Source organism: Gambusia affinis, linkage group LG08 (assembly GCF_019740435.1).
Source record: "Gambusia affinis linkage group LG08, SWU_Gaff_1.0, whole genome shotgun sequence".
In the NCBI taxonomy this organism is placed as follows: domain Eukaryota; kingdom Metazoa; phylum Chordata; class Actinopteri; order Cyprinodontiformes; family Poeciliidae; genus Gambusia; species Gambusia affinis.
Genome location: NC_057875.1, coordinates 15,917,216 through 15,938,468, shown reverse-complemented (window position 1 = coordinate 15,938,468; position 21,253 = coordinate 15,917,216). Strand labels below are relative to the sequence as shown.

The following is a 21,253-nucleotide window of genomic DNA, read 5'->3' as shown; positions in this document are numbered from 1 at the left end:
TTTTTTTTTCAGCTATTATTCCAAAACACATTTAAAAAAAGTCTACACCCCCCTGTTACAATGCTGGACTCTTTCTTGCATAAAAATGAGAACGTGTTCCCACATTTAATAAGACATATGTCCTACACAATTCAAGAAAAAGCAAACTTCTGCAAGTTCCTGGTTGCATAAGTGTGCACACCCTAAAATTAATACTATGCTGAACTACTTCTTCAGGAGTGCATTCTATGCGTCGACCAGAATTTCCTGAAACTCTCTCAGTACTACTGTCAGGCTCTCGGTTTCCATGCGGTCTTTTCATGAATCATAGACAAAAGTAAACTTTTTCAATGTTAGTGTTGCTCAATATTGGGCCTTTGAAGTAGTGCGTTAGCAAACATCCCAACCGCTGTTCTCAAAGTCATGCAGAGCAGAACAATAACCGCTGTTATTGGAGAGACCTCTTGTGTGTTTTTATTTTACTATTGGTTTTTATTTGTTTTGTTTTGTTTTTTTTCACAAGAAAATTTATGCTTTGGGCTGTAAACTGTGGTATACAGGGAGAAAAACATACATAGATCCTAATCACAAATCAAGATTGGTAAAGTGAAGAATTATAAAAAGCAAACATAAAAAGTTGTCTTATTATCGTAAAATAGCAAGAGAGGAACAGGAGGATTCAAGTGATTCAACATTACTGCATCTCCTCTGCTCAGATTGGTCGGGCTTACTGCACTTTCAAGTTGTTGTTAGCATCTGCTAATATTCTAGTAAAAATAGGAAAAATCTCACATTTCAGATAACACCGGTTATGTTTTCCTCTGTGTAGACGACTGATACTTTTATTACTCTGCTAAACTGGTTGTGTTCTTCACTGACAACACAAACAGTTCTCCATACGGATGTTGATTCACAACGTGTTTTAGCTCTTCGGATTTTTGACCCCGTGATGTGACGCTTTGGTAATCCCATTAAAAAAGCCCTGACAGATGGTGATGGGAAAGATTAGAACAACCTCGCACATCTGCACCGCCGCCCACAAACTCTTACACCTTCATTTCTTGCTAAATGACAGAACCTACATTTGTTTTTTGTTTATGTTTCATAATCTGTACCTGTCAAGGTTTCTGTGAATTACTAAAAAGAAACAGTATGAGCACTGAGCAGTGCTTTAAATGTATTGTTATTTTTTATCATCACTTCTCCTTGTTTTGCGACTCTATTTATTTCATCCGCTGAAACTAGAACATGAGATCCAAATGCCGACATCAAAATGCTTCACATTGGCTGGACGCATGTCGAGGCTACACAGTTGGTGTTCTTTAACGTAACACCAAGCTCTGCGCAGTCCGGCAGTGTACAGTGGGAAACATACAAGCTTTAGACCCACTGGGAGGCAGCTGGCCCAAACAAAGTGGAGCTCCCCCCTTCAGATACACACACACACACGCACGCAAAAACAAAACCCTAAAAAAAGCTAAAATCATCAGCCTGAGGTCCTTGTGGGTGAGATCACCACTGTGGTAAAAATACAGCTGTCCTGGGAGAGACATGTTTCTCACCAACACTTTCACACAATCAATAAAGTGCTCAAACAAACGCTTAACCCTTGAGCACACTTGGATTTACAAGCACACTGTAACATTTTCCAACTGTCACCACGACCACATCCTGAGCAAATACATATTTCACACTAATTACACAGCGAGAGTCAAGTCAGACTCGGGATTATTTATCTTTAGCAAAAAACCAAAACAAAACTAAACAAAAACCCCAAAGAGATAATCTGGGATAAGATCACATAACGTCATCCTCACTTGGGAAGTGGTATGTCATTTTAAACAGTTGTAATGATGATTATTTATGTGGTTATTTTATGAATGGAGGCAGACTTAGTAGACGTCACTGATTCTATCGGGTTTGATTTGTAACAAATACACATGCTTGAGTTGTATTTATGGGTTCATCTGCCATCTCTCGGTTTCTGAAATGTATCCTCCTTATAAATAGTGAGCTTCAAATCAATAAAAAGACAGATTCATGATCTACAATAACGTAACCTAGTTGGAAAATGAACTAATTTACTGTTTGAAAGCAGCAAATATAAATAAAGAAAAACTTATGGTAGAAAGGGTTAACCACCCAAAGCTATAAGTCTAATAAAATTTCTTCTAATGATGCTGTTTAACCATTTGTCATTTTAATTTTCCGTTAAACTGATTGCTCCTGTATAAGCTGCGTGTCAGTGTGTAATGAGTGCATGTGAAGTTAATAATAAACTAATCAGTTACGAACCAATCACAGGAAATATTAATGCCATAAATCACAACCTGAGTTGTGAGGACAAACAAAAAAGGCATCAGGAAGTACAAAATGTAAGCTGGAGCTGCAGCGACACTTTTTCGCCATTTTTGTCATGTACTTTGCTGCATTAGTGTATCGTGAAGCGAACTATAGGTGGGGTTTGAATTTCAGAAGAACCTATTATTTGCAAGAACAAAAACTGAAAACTGGCAGAATTTGATTGGTATGGAGACTATAGTTTAGTGCAGACTTTATTTTTATTAAATGTTTTGGTTTTAATAAGGAATGCACAAAAGCATCAGCTGATGACCATAATTGGACCATTTCAGCTTGCGTGGGCCTGACTTGTGACCACTAATCACTAGTGGTTACTAGTAAAAATTACTATTAAAACTGTATTTATTTATTTACATTTTAGCTTTCTGGTTGCCTCTCAGATGCTTTTCTGCAGATAAAGCAAGCAGAAAAATGCGCTAGAGACCACCAAATGTTCAATGTAGCTGGACCAGGAAGACATTTGAAGACATCATCACTACATGCAGCAACAACTAGTTAGTGAAGTACCGTACACACAAATTAAGACTAAATGTCTATAGATTAACATACATTTGGAGATAGAATTTATTCAGATATTTTGCGATAAAAAATCTTGGTATGATATTTTGGCATTAAGGCTCTTGAACAAAGAGAAAGCAAAATACACTTTTTTTAGTCATCAAGCAATAAAGTCTTCAAAAATATTTTGTGAGTAATTCCATCACCTATTCCTAGCGTTCACAAACCTGCCACATCCTGACACATAAACCTTACTGCAGCCCTTTTTCCACGTGACGTTACAAAGCAACCTTGTATGTAACAATCTCGCTTTTTTTCTTTTTTTCTCCTCCAAAGCACTCGCATGCAAACCTACACATTTTTTATGCACAGACACTGGCTGCTAGCTCCACTGACCCCAATAATACAAGCACCCAAACAAGAGCCAATGCTATTGGCTGGGATTTTTTTTTTTTCTTGGGGACTATTTTCTGCCTTTGTTGTCGTGGAAACAGCAGAGAAGCAGGAGCAGAAATAAAAAAGGTGCGACTCTCTTTTTTTTTTTCTTCCTGAAGTAAAAATAAAGCAAGGATAAGCAGTGGAGATAATGAGGAGGATGTGTGAGTTGCTGACAGGACAACTTTATATACATTTATATATATAGGGTTGGACCATTCCTCCCCACCCTCACGGAAAGCAGGGAATACTTTGAGAGCCTGGGGTTCTTTGAGGCAATTCTCAGCAATCATGAATGACTCATGAAAAAAGCACTAATCTCCCAGCAGAAGGAGAAAATTGAGAGGATGAAGAGAATAGAGATGAGGAAAGCAGAGCAGAGATTTGCCGAAGCAGTATGTTTCTGCCCATCTCATTTCAAATCCTCCTGACAGAGGCAGATTACACAGACTCTCCTTTCTGCATTGGCACATTTGGGACAAATTTACAAGCCTCGGGTAGTGAATGTGTGTATGATGCTGTCCCTTAAAAGGCTGCAGCCAACACAATTAGGGGGATATTAAGTCAGAAAGCTTATTAAAGCTAATTATGAGGAGCCTTCTGCAATTAGTGGATACTATGACAGCATACTAACTGCTTCTAGTCAGACCAGAGGATTGAAATAAGCTTTCAGATTCCTGCAGTGATGCTGGGAGAGGAGATGGCTCCAGTGAAGCTTAAACGTCAAAACACATCAGGCAGGCTTTGTGTTACAAGTTTATGTTGCTTTACTTCATCTTCTTTCTCCTATCTCAAGAAAAACCTGCAAACTTTACACCAGTGAGGCAGCATTTAAAAAAAAGAGGAACAACTGGCATAATGTGACATCTGCTGGCTAAACGGAGCAATGACAATGCTGCACCTGTTCAGCAGGAGTTCTGTGCACAAACGTGAAGATTTCTCTAGACAATAAAAGCTTCTTTTCTTTCGCTCATCTCACCATCATCCCACTCATTCAGCCTACAACACTCACAAAACATAATAGTGCAGATGGTCTTGTTTACCGGTGAGCAGGGAGACTTTGTGGAAGGTACCCTCCAACTTTCCCATGAGGATGTGCACAAAGCCGTCTTTGGACAGGTGCCCTGCCTCTTTGGAACTCTGGTCGTAAACCACCACTTCCTGCTTCCTGCCCAGCTCCACCTGCACGGAGAATAAAAAACACACAAGAGCTTCATTACTCATTGCTGCAATGGAAAATATGATAATGATCCAACAAGGAAGTCAGAGCCTGCAACTATGATGGCAATTCAAAACTTTTTCTTTTAGTGCAACAAGGAACTTCTAAGCAGATTCACTGACCTGAACTGCTACATACTTCGGAATATTCCATGACAGTAAATGACGATAAAAGATTTTGCAAAGTCATTCCTCGTCTTTTGTCATGGTATAACCACAAATTTCAAAGAACTTTATTGTAAATATATGAGATAGACTGACATCAAAAAAGCAAATGATTGCGAAATGGAAGGATACATGGCTTTGAAAATAAAAATCAGTCAAGTGTGTAGTGGGACAAACTTTTACTTTTGTTCATATTGGGAGAGTGGCAAGAAGAAGATGTAGATGTAGATGGTCACAACCAACACGGCAAGCATGTGAAAAATGTGTTCTTGGTCAGACGAGTCCAAAACTGAACTGTTTAATGTTTATGTGTAAAACTTGATGCACACCAGACATGGCCACTGGGCAACATGGTGGTAGTAGCATCATGCTGTGGGGATCCTTTTCTTTAGCAGGGACAGAGAAGGTGGTTAGAGTTAAAAGGAAGGTAAGGGGAGTTAAACACAGAGGAAAAACTCAGAGAAAATCTTTTAGAAGTTAGAAAAGACATGAGTTTAAGAGAGAGGCTCACCTTCCAGTCAGACAACAACCCTAAACCCACAGCCAGGTGTACAAAGAATAGCTTAGATTAAAGTATATCCATGTGTTAGAATGGCCAAGTCAAAGTCCAGACATAAACCCAACAGAGAATTGATATTAACAGATCCTCTTTGTCCAATCTGTATGAGTCCACGCGACTGGGCAGGGAAAAACAGACCACATTTTTTATTTTTTGCTAGAAGCACACACAATAAGACCATCTACAGCTGTGACAGAAGGAAAATATGGTTTTACAAAATATTGATTCAGATGCACCAAAGATGCAAGAAAACAGATTTTGTCAAAGGATGCTTAACATCATTTATCCTTTTTCTTTTTTCACATCTATATACTTCTTTGCACTGACCCAGCACATGCAATATTCAGGGGGTATAAGTACTTGCAAGGTGTGAATCAGTGAATGAGTCTTTGGTGTAGCTGAACAAAAAAAACCTCATAAAGCACAACTTGGTGAAGTTATAATAACAGACAGTGGCTTGAGGGATATATGAAGATAAAAGCAGGGTTGTAAATAAAGCATTCAATCTAAGAAAGTCACATCTCTAAACTGCTGAGGTTATTTCTTGTTATGTTGGATCAAATCAGTGAATAATTAAAAACTGCTGCATGATGGAGAGTTTGGGAATGGAGTGCATCCGCTGCTGATGTCGTATTTTAAAAGGATGGGAGGACAGGCGCGCGGTCTGAAACGTCTCCGTGTTCGCGAGGAAAAGATGGCAGGGTGGATGCTGATGAGCACGTGCACGTGACTGCACACAATCCAGGCCCGGCTCTGTTGTTGCTCCCCCCACCCATGTTGTCAGGCAGGCTTTGGTCACATGACTGTGAGGCAGCGCCTACTGCAGCTCTGAATCACTGCATCATCGAACCACCGCTGGACAGGAAGGAGGAGGGAACACTGCGAGCTTAACGGAGGAGGGGATGGAGAGGGCACGGATGCAGGAGGAGCAAAGCAGAGGTGATGGAGATGAGACACATGTAAGACAAGAATGCCAAAGTGGGAAGGCGCGATAGGAAAACAAAAGGAGAATTTCTAAAGTTTGGACAACATCAGTAATTCGTGGCCATCATCTTTTGAGCACAACTGCACATTTTTACAACCTGTTATCTGCTTGCGTGTGCTAAAAGGCATTCTGGTGATGTTCCCCTCAGTGTGCATGAATACATAATGGATAGTCACAGCAGAGACGTTTGGAAGGCAGCCAGGTAGCTGATTCATACAAAATAATGTTGATCTTTACAGTTCAGTGAGAAAATATTCTCCATCCTCAACCAAAATCGGATCCAATACACAAACACCAATGCTGACATGACAAGACGCAGTTCAACTGAGATCTGAAATCTCTTTTACAAAAAGCAAAGTTATCAGCCATAGTAAAACTTTTATTTGAAAATTGTTTAAATTGGCACAAAACCAAAATGTAGAACAAAAGTTTGAATTTTATTTACTATATTTATCCAAAACAAGACACTGTGGATCTTTACTAGATTGGAGATTGAAAATTGGCCACAACATGAACAGGAAAAAACAAAACAAAAAAAACACACACACACATCACGAGTGATATCATTCAGAGAGCATATATATTTCAACATTCAAGCCCGAGAAATAAATATAATCTTTCACATTTATCATGACCTGTGCTTATACTGTCTCACTTCATTCCTTCACTACCTTTGTGCACACATTTAATCATTTTTCTACTAACAACTTCATCTTTGCAGGACTGTTTTTCTTTATTTTATCCTCCATTCACTTTGCTAAGCTCAGGTAAGTTTGGCTAATAATCCTAATGCGATCAGATCTATTCTGGGCATCTGATCTCTATGCCTGAGGATTAGAGGTCTTTAACTCTACATACATGTGAAGTGCAATTGAAAACACACCCGTAAACACATGCGTCTTCTCTTGCTATGAGATCTTGTTTATTAGTTTGACTTGTCTTAAGTTTAAGGAAGCAAACATTTTAAGCACAAATTCAAAGAAAAAAAAAACCTCAGTGAGTTTTGTGATTTGCTATAGAATATAAGTAAAGAATATAGAAACCTATTAATTTACTGTGAAAATTGTAAAGAGTCCAGTATATAAAATATTTCCCCCCAAAATTTTAAGATAAAACCAGAATTAGAGGAAATCCATACGGTCCTTTTAGATACATCATATATGTGTGAGTTTTCACTAAAAACAGACAACCTTTCTGTCGGTGGATCCGATGTAGCTCCTATTTATCAGTGTCTGTCTGACAGTACAGATGGCCGGCTGTGACGCATGCTGTCAGTCTTCCTACAATGACATTGAAAAGCTACACATGCTGCTAAGTGTGGCATGGAAATGGATTTTGGTGCATTGTTAAGAGACCAGCGTCCTGAGAAAGGGGTAGACTGTTGACTGCAGCAAAGTTACAGATCCCTCGTTCCTCTGCAGTGCTACAGCATCACTGCGAATCACAACGCTGGCCCAACCTGCACGGAACTGACGCATGCCCTCTGCAGAGACTGTAAACAAGGAATGCCTAAGCAAGACAGGGGAAACAACAACAAAGAAAAGGAAGCAATGGCAGGAAGGGGACCTGAAGGAATGCTGAATGCGTAGAGAAAGAAGTGCAGAAAGGACAAAAAGTTGTGTTAGCACACAGGATGCTAGGTTCCTGCAGCATCCAAGCTTCATTTAAAAGGAAATGGAGGCTGGCATCACAGCAGGCAAAAATAAGGAGTGGTCACAGGGGAGAGGTTTTTCATCTGCTCTTTAGAGGGTAAAAAAATGAAGGCAAATGAAAGAAGTGGGAACTGACTCTGCTTTATGATTGAGCATGAGGGGAAAATAAAAAAACAGGGTTTGAGGCAAGACTAAAGTCAAGGTTTGGCCTTACTGTCAAAGCTCCTCAGTAGGGACAGTCTGTACACGCAAACATCATAAAACATGGATGACAGGAAACAAAAAAAAATTCAGAGTGGAAGAAATGTAGCATCAGAGTAAGAGATTGCACAAGAAAGGGAAACATAATTTCCCCCCCTTGACTTCAGCAGTGCTACTGACCAGAGACAAGGTCAGAGCAGGAGGATGTGTGTGCGTGTTTGTGTGTGTGGGAGCGCTTGTGTATGTGTGTGTGTGTGTGTGAGTAGGAGAGAGAGAAAGGGAGAGAATGAGAGGGAGGGAAGAGAAGGAGCTGGTGTGGGACACAATATCAGCACAAACAGTCTAAAAATGGCCCAACATTCCTGATGCACTGGAAAATAAGATGTCTGCAGCATGATCTCTCTTCATTTCATATGCCACTGATTGGGTCAAATATCAAGACAAAGCCTTTGATAAATCCATTTCTCCAGACTTTACACTTTCATGTTTCTGCAAATTGACTTTACGACGCAAGTGGAAGCTTATAGGGCAAAAAGTAGTTGCAAAATTGGGCTGGGAAATATAATCTGAACGTAATCCTTATGCTTGTTGAACGGGGTCACGGGATGTGTTTGTAGATCTTAAGAAGGCATGTGACAGTGTTCCCCAGAGTGGGGACACATATCCCTCTGACACCTCTTTTGGCATGAAAGGTGCCAGATAATGCTTTACTGGCTGTCCATTCCTCGAATAACAAGCAAGAACTGTATCTGTTTTCTCAGCGTAAGGTCAAGCTGATTCCCAGGGAGGACTGAACTCCTCCAGGGCTGCACCTCCTCACCTCAGGATGAGATGGTCAAGGCAAAGTTGTAAGGAGTAGGGTGTCTAGTTTGAGATCTCAGAGTATTATTTTAGCATGTCTTATGGTCATATTTGCACCATCAGGCCAATAGAAGTGTGTGTGAAATAAAGAGATCTCAGAAGCCTTAAGAGCAAAGTCTTTTAGCTTTTAGGGTGCCTCCTGAACGAGTTCTTCTGGGAGACTCTCCAGGGACATCGAACTGGTTGGAGACCCTGAGGCAGACCAAAGATGTCCTGGAGGGGTTACATTTATGTATCTTTATTCATGGAGACATCGGGCGATGAGTCAGAATGAGCTGCAGAACGTTGCAGAGCAAAGAAATTATGAGGATTCCCTTCTGTACCTTTTATCTTATTGGAAATAATGAATGGATAAATAGAAGAATAACCAAAATTATAGACTTTACAAATCGTTTAGCAATTGCCATCCCAACCCACCTCAACAATCACCTAAATCAGCACCGTTGTTTATGTAAAATATTTCTTCACTGGAAAATATCAGTACCATCCAACATTTGGGTTCATAAATTGCAATCTGATCTGAACCAAACACAAGTATATCTCATTCTGACACTACAGCCCAGTTAATCAGCAGGATGTGATTTCTCCTTGCATTGCACCTACAGGTTTACGACCCTGTCACACATCCTGCTATGTACACCTCAAGCCCGTAACTGGCACCGACAGCTGGCACCTTCATATTTCATTTGGAGTGATAAAACCGATGTACTTCTATAACAACCAGGACTAACTGTGAGAAGAAGGACTGAAATAGATATCTAAAGATATACAACAGAGCCAAGAACCTGGAGAAGTCAATTAATTAGTTTTACTTTAAGGAATGGGGAATGACAGTCCTCGGTTGAAAGTCATTAAAAGCACAGCATTAGATTTCGTGACATTCTTTGTTCCTGAAAAGAATGTCAAGATGTGTCATGCTCTACTGAGCTTACACTGCAAAGAGCAGCTCCACCTAAAAACAAAAGACAGCTAAAAGTGACGTCTCTTACATGCTAAAAATAAAATCATGGGATTCTGAAATAAATGTATTTTGTGTGCCGATAGGCAAAACATAAAATATTAGTCTTGCTTTAAGGCATCGTGATGTTTGTGTTAATGTTAAACAGAGGAGTTGCTAAATCAAACAACGCAGTGTATGACCTCATCAAAGCAAACATGCATCATATCTGGTTCTGCAGTAAAGAAAAAAAAAAAACTTGTTAGATATAGACTCTTTAATAAGGTCAGAGGATATGTGAATGAAACTTTCAGAAAATTTCCCAGTGCTTGCCCTGTGGGTGATCTGAGGGGGCAAAAAATGCACAATATGAGTCAGAGACAAAAAGTTTTCAGTTCTGCTGAATGACACACAAAAGACTTGTGTGTTGTCCTTCATTTTGAAACTCTGTCCTGTGGTTACAGGAAGGGTTAGTGTGCAAAACAATGTGATTATGGCAAATGTTTGGTGTTTTCCATTTATTAGTGCCTTGTTCTGTTTAAATAGTAGTTAACACTAAAAAGAAAGTCACACTTTAGCTTTCCTTTTGATAATTCTCAATTCTCCAAATTACCCTTGGACTTCCCATTATGTGTCACAGTTGCCTCCCATCCCATTTGGGGGGAGGATAAAGACAACCTATGGTGTGTGTCATCAGTGGAAACGTTGGTAATCTTCCTCTTTGTATAAATGCATCACCTGGTCACATGGTATTTCTAAATGTTTAGTAGAGCACTTAGTCATTCCAGCAACTAGAAACCCAGACGGTATCAAACCCTCCTGCAGACATATTTCAGGGTAATAATAAGTCTTACTATCTGAATTTGAGTTTGTTGACATAACAAACCTCAGTGTTTTAACGGCAAACATACATAGAAATGGACTCAATGTGCTAAAGTTAAAAAGAAAAGTGAAAACAACTTGAAACATAAAGCAGGGAATCTCCTCTCCCTCTGAAAATTTTAACCTCAGGTCAAAGTTAAAGTAATCCACTACATACAGCATTACCTCTCTGAGAACAACTGTTAAAGAAGAAAGCCTTATCTTGCCATTGTTTTCTATTTATCCAAGATAAAGCTGGTTCCTGGTTTCCAGGAAGACTCAGACATCCCTCTACCTACAAGATATAGCTCCTTCTGTGGTATCTGGAGATGTTCCCCGGCCAGAAATATATATTTCTCCAGAACTTCTGATCAAGAAACATCCTGAATTGCAGAGGAGCAGCACAGCCTCTACTGACTGACCTGTGAGTGAACTGCATCAGAAACCCCGCGTCAAAGACCAGAAACAGTTTCATTATCAGTAAATCTGGGCGAGTCTTGATATTTCTTTCCTCTAATTGAACTAAAGCCTTACTCCAGCTCTCAGTCAAGAATCTTTCGGTGTGTGTATCATAAACGAATAAGTACTACTATTCTTGTTTATCTATAAAAAAAAAATAACGGAAACGATTCAATACAAATCTTGAATTTGAATTTTGCATTTAATTAATTATTTTGGAATTGATAAAGTATTCATTAATTTCTTTGGGATAGTTTAGCCTACTGATGGTTTGTAGGGCAAACCATCGCATAATTTACATCAACAACAAAAAAGCTGAATAATAAGAATTGCTGCTGGAGCAAACCAGAGGAAGCCCCAACCTGCAAACCCTGTGGCGTCCCGCTCTACCTGCAGAGGTCCTCAACAACGTTACCTAAAGTCTCCAGCTGTCTCTGTCCTATATTAATCAAGGGATTTACTTGAGAGGAAATGTAGAAATATGATGTGACAAGTAGAAGAAAAATAGGGCAAAATATGAAGGGCTGCGTTGGTCAAACATATTCATTCAGTTCAGTTAACTTCAGAATCCAGAGCATCTATGAAAGAGGGTGAGCACAGCACCTCAGGGGAAACAGGCTATTAGTTCTCAATGGGATGTGAGGCGAGAGGCAGCCAGGCAGGAGGCGGAGGCTGCTGCCCATCCTTGAATACACTCAATGCAGGTCTCCTGCTTCCTGCATTCACTTCCTGAACAAAGAGCCACAATGGTGTCCTTTGCTGTCTTGGTTGGCTGAAGCCGCCCCTGGCGATGTTCGGAGGGTAAGCGAGGATCGTGTGCGTGCGTGTGTGTGTGTGTGTGTGTGTGTTTGTGTATGAGGAGTTAGCTGGCTCCAACGCCACACAGCTAGCCTGCACGTGCCCAACCTGCGGCCTGCCACTGGACAAACAAAGAGATGATGTCATGCTCAGCCAATAACAAAAGAGTGTGGGTCTGTCAGTCCCGCCCTTCTCACCCGGCTGGTTCCAGCCTTATCCAGCTTTAGCATTAATCACAAGCCTTATCCTCTTTACTGGGGGTGAGGTGGTGGGGAATGGGTAATAACAAACCAGCCATGGGGCAACTGTAGACAGGGAGGGGAAATAAGCTGTAAAGGAATGGGTCAGTGTTGAGAGGCTGAAAGAGACAGGCAGAGCTGTCATGCGACTGAAAGTGAGAGAAAGGAGGAAGCATGGCTCCGTGGGGCACCACAGTGTGACATCTGCCTCACACACGGCCTCACACAGAGATGAACCCAGCAGACTCGAGCTGGAAGCAAAGAAATGAAACTTAAACTGACTGAATTCAAAACATATCCGTCGTCACCCCTCTGCAGCTGCAGAGAGTTTAACTCCTTCCGGGCTTGCTCTTTGTTGTTCCTTTCCCCATGCATACTGCATCTAGACATACATGTTTGCAAGCCAAAATAGCAAAATTATCAATGTCAATGTCAAATTTATTTATATAGCACTTTAAAACAGGCATAAAACTGCACCAAAGTGCTGTACAAGAATGACAACAACACAAATGAATAAAAACAAAGTATCAAAACACTAGTTCAATTAAATGCCAAGGAATAAAAATGAGTTTTAAGAAGCAATTTAAATGATCCAGGCTGTGGGCAGATCTAATTTGGAAAGGTAGATTGTTCCATAGAAAAGGAGCAACAGCACACGGCCTCACACAGAGATGAACCCAGCATCAGAGAAGAATCTGTTGGTGGAGATGAGTCAAACCCTCTGAGCTGCAGGATTTTCCGTCTGCCCTTCACGGTTAATACAAACCCTAACTGAGGCTGAAGCAGAACACAAGCAGCTGCAGAAACTCAAACCATTCTGGGTGAAATAACATAAAAGATATAAGATAAGATACAAATAAACTTCAATTAGTTTAGAAAAAATTAAATTTAACACAAAAAGTTTAAATTCATGGTGAATATTTTTTCTGCCAAAACTGTACATACAACCTTGAACACATCTTGCTAATGTTTGGATAAATGTTTCTTAAGAAGTTGCAGAATAACCCACACTCCTTTTGACACCATCAGCAAGACCAGGCTGATTGGGAGTGAGAGGGAAGGTTAAAACAATTAACATTTCCACTAATACTGTCTGACTATTTGACCTTTACTCATTTAGATAGTCGAGCATTCAAGCTGTGAATCAGACACAAGTCTGTCTTCCAGCCACAAATCTATGACACAAAGACACAATCTATGGACCATGTCATGATTATGTTTTACACAACCAAAGACAAATCTTTCTGATCTGCTCCGGGCAACACCAGTGTAACACAACACAAACAACAACTGGACTTTATGTCCTTCTGTGCCACACCTACTAGCCCAGTTTACATCACCTGTTTAAACTACTGGGTGTAACAAGCTTAAATAGCTAAAAATAACACAAGGAACCAGGAAGAACACATTTTGAATTTTCCTTCAGGTGCTTGTCGTCATGTTCACTGAGTAATGTAAAGCTGTAGTGAGATCCCTGCAAACACAAACGATACGAAGAGACCAAACAAGTTTCCCAACCCTCCCCGCCAAGACTTCCCCTCTCAAGCATCCTTAGGTTTCACACAGAGACTAAAATACAAGAGTGGGCACACCACAGGCAGACAAGACATGGAGAAAAAAACCTTTCATATTCAGAGGAAGAAGTCATGGAAAACAAGAGGATTTGATTTCAGGGACACCAATAAGCAATAAACATATAATAAGCCCATCTGCCAAACATGGCGTTCCCACCAGCCCCCAACCTGAGGATGTGATGCAGGCTTGCAGAGAGAACTCGGATCCGAATCCTACTTTGATTCAAAAAGCTGCTTTTCAGTAAGTCTAGTTCAGCAACATTTCAAGAACCTCTAATTTAAGAAACCTTGCAGTTAGTGCAGATGCATTTATTTGACAACAAGTACATCTTGACCTACAAACAGCACAATCCCCTTGCACGCTCTCTGCTTCTGTTTATTTGAACTACATTGTTTTCACCCTTGGTCATGTCGTAAAACTGGTTGCTACAACAAGAAAACAGAAAATAATCCAGTTGAAATCCAAATCTCCAGGTCAATAAGCTGTTAAAAAAAGATTAGCCTTTGCATAGTGTTTCCACAAAATAGATGCTTTGATGCATAAGTGGGGATTGTAATGTCTTAATTTTTTTTCACAGAAAAAGAATGTGCTGCAAATTTCTTTAAGTTTTCATGTATTATAGTCCTTTGAAGAAAAAATAACATCAATCAAAAATATAAGAAAGAAAAAAAAAACAGAAATTTGGTATCTGCCTGGAAAAGGTTGATTGGTACATCTCTAAATTTGACTTATAGTGGTTTAAATGAGACAAACATATTAGACTCACATATTACTGGATTGAAATTTGACATTTTGTTTTACTTTGTTCTTATTAATAGCTTTATAGGAAGTAAAAATGAGAAAACATTCCCTTTTAGCAACAAACAACACAAAGATATCAGCAACACTATGTAGCTTCTCTAAATTGCTACCAGCAGGAAGCAGAGGGAAACCACATTACTGGATCCATCCACCAGCATCTTTAAATCTCAGCCGCCTCACCCTCATCTACAAGCTTGAACTTGCCATGAATATTCTCAACTCATTTGCCAAGAAGGTTCCTAATCTGTGCCATCAGCTGCTGTGCAGCTTTAACTCACCTTCACTTTGCTGTTGGGCTGCAGCAGCTCGGTGACAGAGACCTTGTCCTGCTGCAGTCGCCTCTTCACCAGCTTGGAGTAGCAGACGTTGACCGCACCTTGCACGTGTGACGCATTGTACTCAGAAAAGGTCCTGCTGTCAATCACCAGCAGGCGGCCCGTTCCTCTCTGAATGAGGCTCGCCAGGCGCTTGATGTCCATGGCGCTCCGCTTGTTGGGACCTTTCTCCCCCGCCATGATGTAAGGAAGGGCTGAGTGGTTGTGAGGGGTAAGAAAGAAAGAATAAAAGGAAGAGGGGAGGTCCAGTGGGGGAAAATGGAGGAAAAGATGGGAAAAGGGAGAGATCAGTGGAGTGGGGCTACCACCGGAGCGAGCGCCAAGAGATCCATGGTGCCTATGAAAGAGAAGATAAAGATAAAATGTAATAAACATCAGTAATAAATGTTCATTCTGGAGGAATTACTGATAAACAGTCACAGTTAAAAGAAGCTAATTACCTGAGAATCATTAAAATTGCAGGTCAGTCCTCGTTTTGAACTTCTGTCAAGCCAACATTAAACAAACAGGAGCAAACAGCTCCAAAGTGACAATGATGGCTCTTTTATGCATACATCTCAATGCCCATGGGAAAATTATAAACTATTTTTATCGACTTTGTATCATCTTTTATTAGCACACTTTGAGCCTCTGACTTGTAAAAATAACCACAATGCTAAACATGGACACAAGTTATTTAAAGACTTAAAAGCCAACAGGATCACTTTTCAGTGCCGAGATATGAAGGAACATCATGCTTCAAAATAATAAAAGAAAGAAGCAACAACCTTAATTTAGACTTTCACAACAATGAAACACAGGTGCGTGTTTATGTGTGTGTGAGAGTTTGGTGGCTGTTGATCCCAGATCTCCTCAGCAGCAGCTCATGAAACAGGAAACTGCGAGTGTGAGTTAAATAAAGCTGGGGGACTTCAGAGAGCAGGCCTGGACACAGGCAAACGACCTGTGTGACATCCTCTGATAGTGTGTGTGTGTGTGTTTGGGGGAAAGAAGGGGGGTGTATGTACGCGTGTCAGACAAACATCCATAAACTTGAACTGCCTCCTCTTATCCATCACATCCAATCACTACAAACTCATCTCAGCTCACTTCCACCATGACGCTCACAAATTTAACATGAAACATGCAATCATTGATTATGTTTGCATTTGTGTGATCAACAGCGTGGAAACTAGTCTATGCGTTAGAGTCATAAGGAAACCAAAGTGCGATTTGCTTAGGTAAATATTGGGATGAGAAAAACACCTCACACTTAAGATGAGATCTCCAGTCAACCAATGATGGTGCGACAAGCGAGAGGGTCAGAATGTGAATGGTGCTGCGATGTTTTATTTATCTACACGCACATGGTGTGATGAAAAATTGATGAGCTCAGTTTCATTTACCCCAAAGCCTAAATGGGGCTTTAAAAAAGAGAGAGTAAGAGATAAAGTTGTAGAAACAGAAAAGGAATGGTAAGAAGGTAAACACAAGCTCCTCGTTATTTAACTGAGTTCTTTAGAAAAAACAACTATACGTCAGGCTTTTAGTGATATAGGGAGACACAAATGGGAAGTGAGAAAGGGAAAAAAGCAAAGCAATGGTTACGTCTTCTAATTGGCTACAACATATGAAGACATTCAGACAAACCTGCTCTGCAACCTTTAACATCTATTCAGGAGAAAAGTGAAAGGAAAGGATGCTAACAACCTCAGCATGTGTGAAAAAATTGAAAAACTAGTTAAGGAGAAATCTGAGTTAAAATATACTGAAAATAAAATCATTCAAAACCCCAACATGCTGTTATCTTAATGTACAATACTTGGCAAAACATTCATAATCTTCTTAAAATGTGAAGTTTGCTCACATTTCCATTCATCCTTTATCCTAAAATAAAATTCAGTGCAACCAATCACTCAGAAACCCCCTAAGATGGATCCCGGTAGAGCAGTAAAGTCGTGTGTAAAGAAGGGTTATAAATAGCTTATAACGCTATAAAACAAGATGTAAAGCTTTGAATATTTCACATGTTCAAGCTGCGATCCAAACAACTTTAAACATACCCACCCCATTGCTGTTCACCCAAGCTGCCAAGTTGGACAAAGAGAGGCTTAATCAGAGAAGCAGCCAGGATGCCATTGGTAGCTCTAGATGAGCTGCTGAGAGTTGCACCTCAGGTGCTTAAAGGACAATGATTAGCTGTGCAAAACAGCCTAGTCTTTGATAAAGAAGAACAAAGCCAGAGCAGCGTGAAGAATAGGCCTACTACAAACATGAGACCAAAATATTTTGCACATAAAACTTAGACATTCCTCAAGGTTTTGCACATGAAGTGGCCAAACACCACCAATATCAACCTGCATTCTGGAAAAAAATTAAGACACCACTGCTAAATTACCAGTTCTCTGATTTTAAAACAAAACAAAGTTGTTTTACAGGTATAGTTTGAGTAAAATGAACACTGTTCTACTGAGCTACTGAGAGCAAGTCTCCAAAATTCAATGGAAATATTTAGCATTTATTTGCAGAAAATGAGAAATGGTCAAAATAGCAAAAAAGATGCAGTGCTTTCAGACCTCAAATAATGCAAAGAAAACAAGTTCATACACATTTAGAAACAAAAATACTAATGTTTTAACTCAGGAAGAATTCCGAAATCAGTATTTAGTGGAATAACCATGAGGTTTTCAATGGGGTTTAGTGCAGTGGTCTCTTAATGTTTTTTCCAGAGATGTCTGTGGATGGACCTGCCACCTCATAGCAGAGGCAGAAATCAGGAAGAAAAGACGGTGCAGGGTTGGGCACACCCAAGACAAACAGCCATTAAATATCACAGGCAGTGGAACCCCCACGGCAAGTAAAAGAGAGGAGGTCCAAGAAACATCTGGAGACAAGACTTCAAAAATATGGGCAACACCCAGAGCCACCTAGAACTTCTATCTAGTTGATATCTCATCAACTAGACAGAATGTCTATTTGATGAGCATCAAATCTACCGTTGGTGGCCCATTTCCTGGTGGGGTGGGGAGTGCAGGTCAAAAATGATAAAAATATAATTTGTAGTGGGCACCTAAAAACATACCATCAAAATGGTGCTGGGGATTTTCTTTTTGGGTTTATTGGGGGAAGGATAGGGCAATGCACAGGGGGAATCTTAGAAGCAAAAGACTTGCAGCTGAGGTTCAGTTTTCAGAAGGAAACACCCTTTGCATCCATCTAGAGCTCCAATGTAATTATGTGGATCAAAGCATCTTCATGTGTTAGAATTGCAGTGAAAATTACAGCTCAATACGAATGCACACAATCCTTTTCAGATTTTAATTTAAAAGAAAAAACTGTGATAACCATTAAACTTTGTGCTGGTCTAGACTCTAGCACATGAAAACCCAATAAAATATTTTAAGGTGAAGAATTATGGAAAAAGTTCAGATGTGAATGCATTTCCAAGCAAATGTGACTCATTATGATTGTGGTTGCAGTCATCTATCTGATGTGACAATGGATGTTACAGCACCGTACTTGATGACAAAATAATTATCAGCCATTAAGGTTTATGTCTGGGACCGAATGATGATCGTACATGTTGCAGCTGACTGGTGAAATGCCTGACTCTAGAGAAAACAGACACGATAAGATGAAACGTAGACAGTTACGCTGCATGGGAAACACAGCAAAACTATTTGTGTATCAGCTGCAGAACAGTACGTGATACTAACACACATAACAATACACTGAAATAGGACTGTCTATATCAGCTGAAGGTAAAAAAAGACAAAATTCAAAACAACAACTGATGAATCAACATGAATATTAGGCAATGCACCAAATTTGCTTTAATTTTAATGTAAAGCAAATAGTGTGCATTCGAAAGCCTTACTGCAAAGCCAACATCTATCAGACACAGATCCTGCACCTTACAGCCATCACCTGTTATATTCATACCTTCTGTAGCAGGCAGACCTTCAGCCGAGCAGCTAACAGCACAGCTCCCTAGGGTGGGAATCTTTTTTTTCCGTTTTTCAGTCTCCCTGCTGCTGAGGACAGCATCTGACTCTGCATATGTCTAATGGCGACTGCTCTCCCTCCCACCCAGACTCTTGTCCATTTTTTCCTCTCAGTATCCCTCCTTCCTTTTCTATCACTCTTTCTTCTTCTTCTTCTTCTTCTTGTGCAGGGGATGTAGGGAGGGGGAGGAGTGTGCAGGATTTTTATATATATATATATTTATATGTGTGATAGTTAGAGACCGAAGCACTGCATCTTTCTAGACAATTGTCCCGCATGCAGAGTCAAACTGAAGCAAAAGGAAGAGATTGCTTGAAGAACACAGACAGGGAGGGAAATGGGGCAATAAGGGAGGGATCACAACCCTCATCATGCTGACTCAACCTAACAACCCTCAATTGTGTTTCTCCCTTTTATGTTTGTGGACTCTAAAATAAAGAAATATTAATATTGTTCTCACAACACTGTAGCCTGGAGTTTGCTCTGAGGCTGTGGCTGAACAGGAGAAAACAAGGGAGGAGGAAAAGCAGCCAGACAAACATTGAAGATTTTGCCGTTCACATAGAAACAGGCAAACTGGGATGATGGAAGAACAGGGAGAGCGAAGCTGATCAGATGATCCTGCTGCTGATGTTGGTTAAGAATACAGAAATGGTAATAAAAATAAAAATAAAAATAAAAAAAGTTTAAAAAAGAAAGAGATGAAGATGAACAACATTTTTAGACCTATATTTTAGTTCCACATCATATTAGGAAATCAAATGATTACAACCATGTTGAAATTGTGTCAAATTCACATTATCCTCTCTCTCTTGAATGTCACTGCTTTGCCTCCAGCAGTCTCAGCGACCTTTAGTCCCTTTGGCGCTGTCATTTGTGTGAGGTGTGGTCAGCTACTGCAGTGACACCTCATAAAGCAAGTTGAGTAGTGTATGAATCTTAAACTACGTGAAAAATCACTCAGCATCTACTGAAATCAATCCGAAGGGTCAGTTCTTTACCTTCCCAAAAGAACAATCTCTTCACACACAGAAAAAGAAAAATGAGGGACATCCATCTGCTTAAGGATTAAAGATTTACTAAAAATCAACACAAAGGTTGATCAACAATTCAAGTAAGACAAAGATTAATGAAAGAATAACATGTATTATAATTAAACCTAATATCTACTCAAAATGATTAAAGTGAGCAAAGAACCACACAATAAACATAAGGTGCTATATAAAGAACATTGCTTTCTTGTCAGATTTTAAATCTGAATATGATCTACTTTAATTTAAAAACATCACAAGTTTGTCAGTATCTCAGGGGCCCAAGGAAAAGTGGCTTAAGGTCTACTACTGATTTGAAGGAAAATATTGTACATATCAAATGATCAATACTTAGAAATATGGCTATTCATCAATTAATTCAGAATTTTCTGAATATGAACAGACAACACTTTCAGACAAAACTATTTGAGCACACAATTAACAAAATCATACGTTCTTCCTCTAGGAATAAGAGTTTACTTTGACTCTGCCGATGATTTTGTTTAAAGGGAGAAAAGCTACTTTTTAAGCTCGAAGTTTAAATCCAAAGAATAAAAAACTGAAAACAGATATTGCATTAACAGTATGTTGAGATATTAGCAAACCTAAAATAGAAAAGGATTAGCTTGATATTCCATCAGACAGTGATAAAAAGGTTTCTCGTTTCCTACAGCTAGATAAAGTTATTATTAGAGATATATGGAGGTTTTATTTCCTCCAGATTTGAGGAAAACCTGAACAATATTTTTATGAGCCTGACCCAAATTTGCTCATGGCTGCAGTCTAGTAATACACGAAAAACATCTGAGGGCATTTCTACATAAACAAGAAACTAACACCATCATCCTGTTATATTCATACAAAACTCTTTTTTAAGGTAGACTCCATACAAAATCCTTTTTAGACATTTTAATATTGTTCTGAGCAGTATTTCTCCACATTTCCCAGTTAAAACTTCAATTTTCCATAATGGAATTCCATATTCCGTTAACAGAATATTTTGATTCTCTCTCATTTTAATAATATTCTGGAAATCTAAGGAGTAAGCATTTCCCTAGTTTAGAGACGCTCAAGTTTTCTTTTGATTGAGTAGAAGGAAAAGCAGTTATTTCACAGTTTTATTTTTTATTTTGTGAAAGCTCAGAATGACTCGTTAAAGTTAGACATGAAATCTGGACAGGAATATCTTTTGCTAAAGATTCTTTAAAGACCATTTTGTGATCTTTAGTATGTTCTTCATAAGTTAACTTTTAAATATTTGTCAGAAAGCACTTTGTTATTGAGATTTTTTATGAATGGCAATTGTTTTTAATCTTCCA

General features: G+C 39.5%; 1 protein-coding gene across 3 annotated transcripts in view; it reads right to left on the bottom strand.

Moving 5' to 3' along the window:
- Positions 1-21,253, bottom strand: part of dusp8a (dual specificity phosphatase 8a) — a 47,772-nt gene that overhangs the window by 22,944 nt on the left and 3,575 nt on the right. For 2 of the 3 annotated variants that reach the window (XM_044124089.1, XM_044124090.1), the window contains exons 2-3: positions 14,863-15,256; positions 4,317-4,455 (exon numbers count right to left, since the gene is read on the bottom strand). In XM_044124089.1, coding sequence (XP_043980024.1) covers positions 4,317-4,455; positions 14,863-15,099 — 376 coding nt within the window. In that variant the 5' untranslated portion in view covers positions 15,100-15,256. Of the gene's footprint in view, positions 1-4,316; positions 4,456-14,862; positions 15,257-18,840; positions 18,859-21,253 lie in introns of those variants that run through there. The other variant, XM_044124091.1, reaches the window with a different exon arrangement.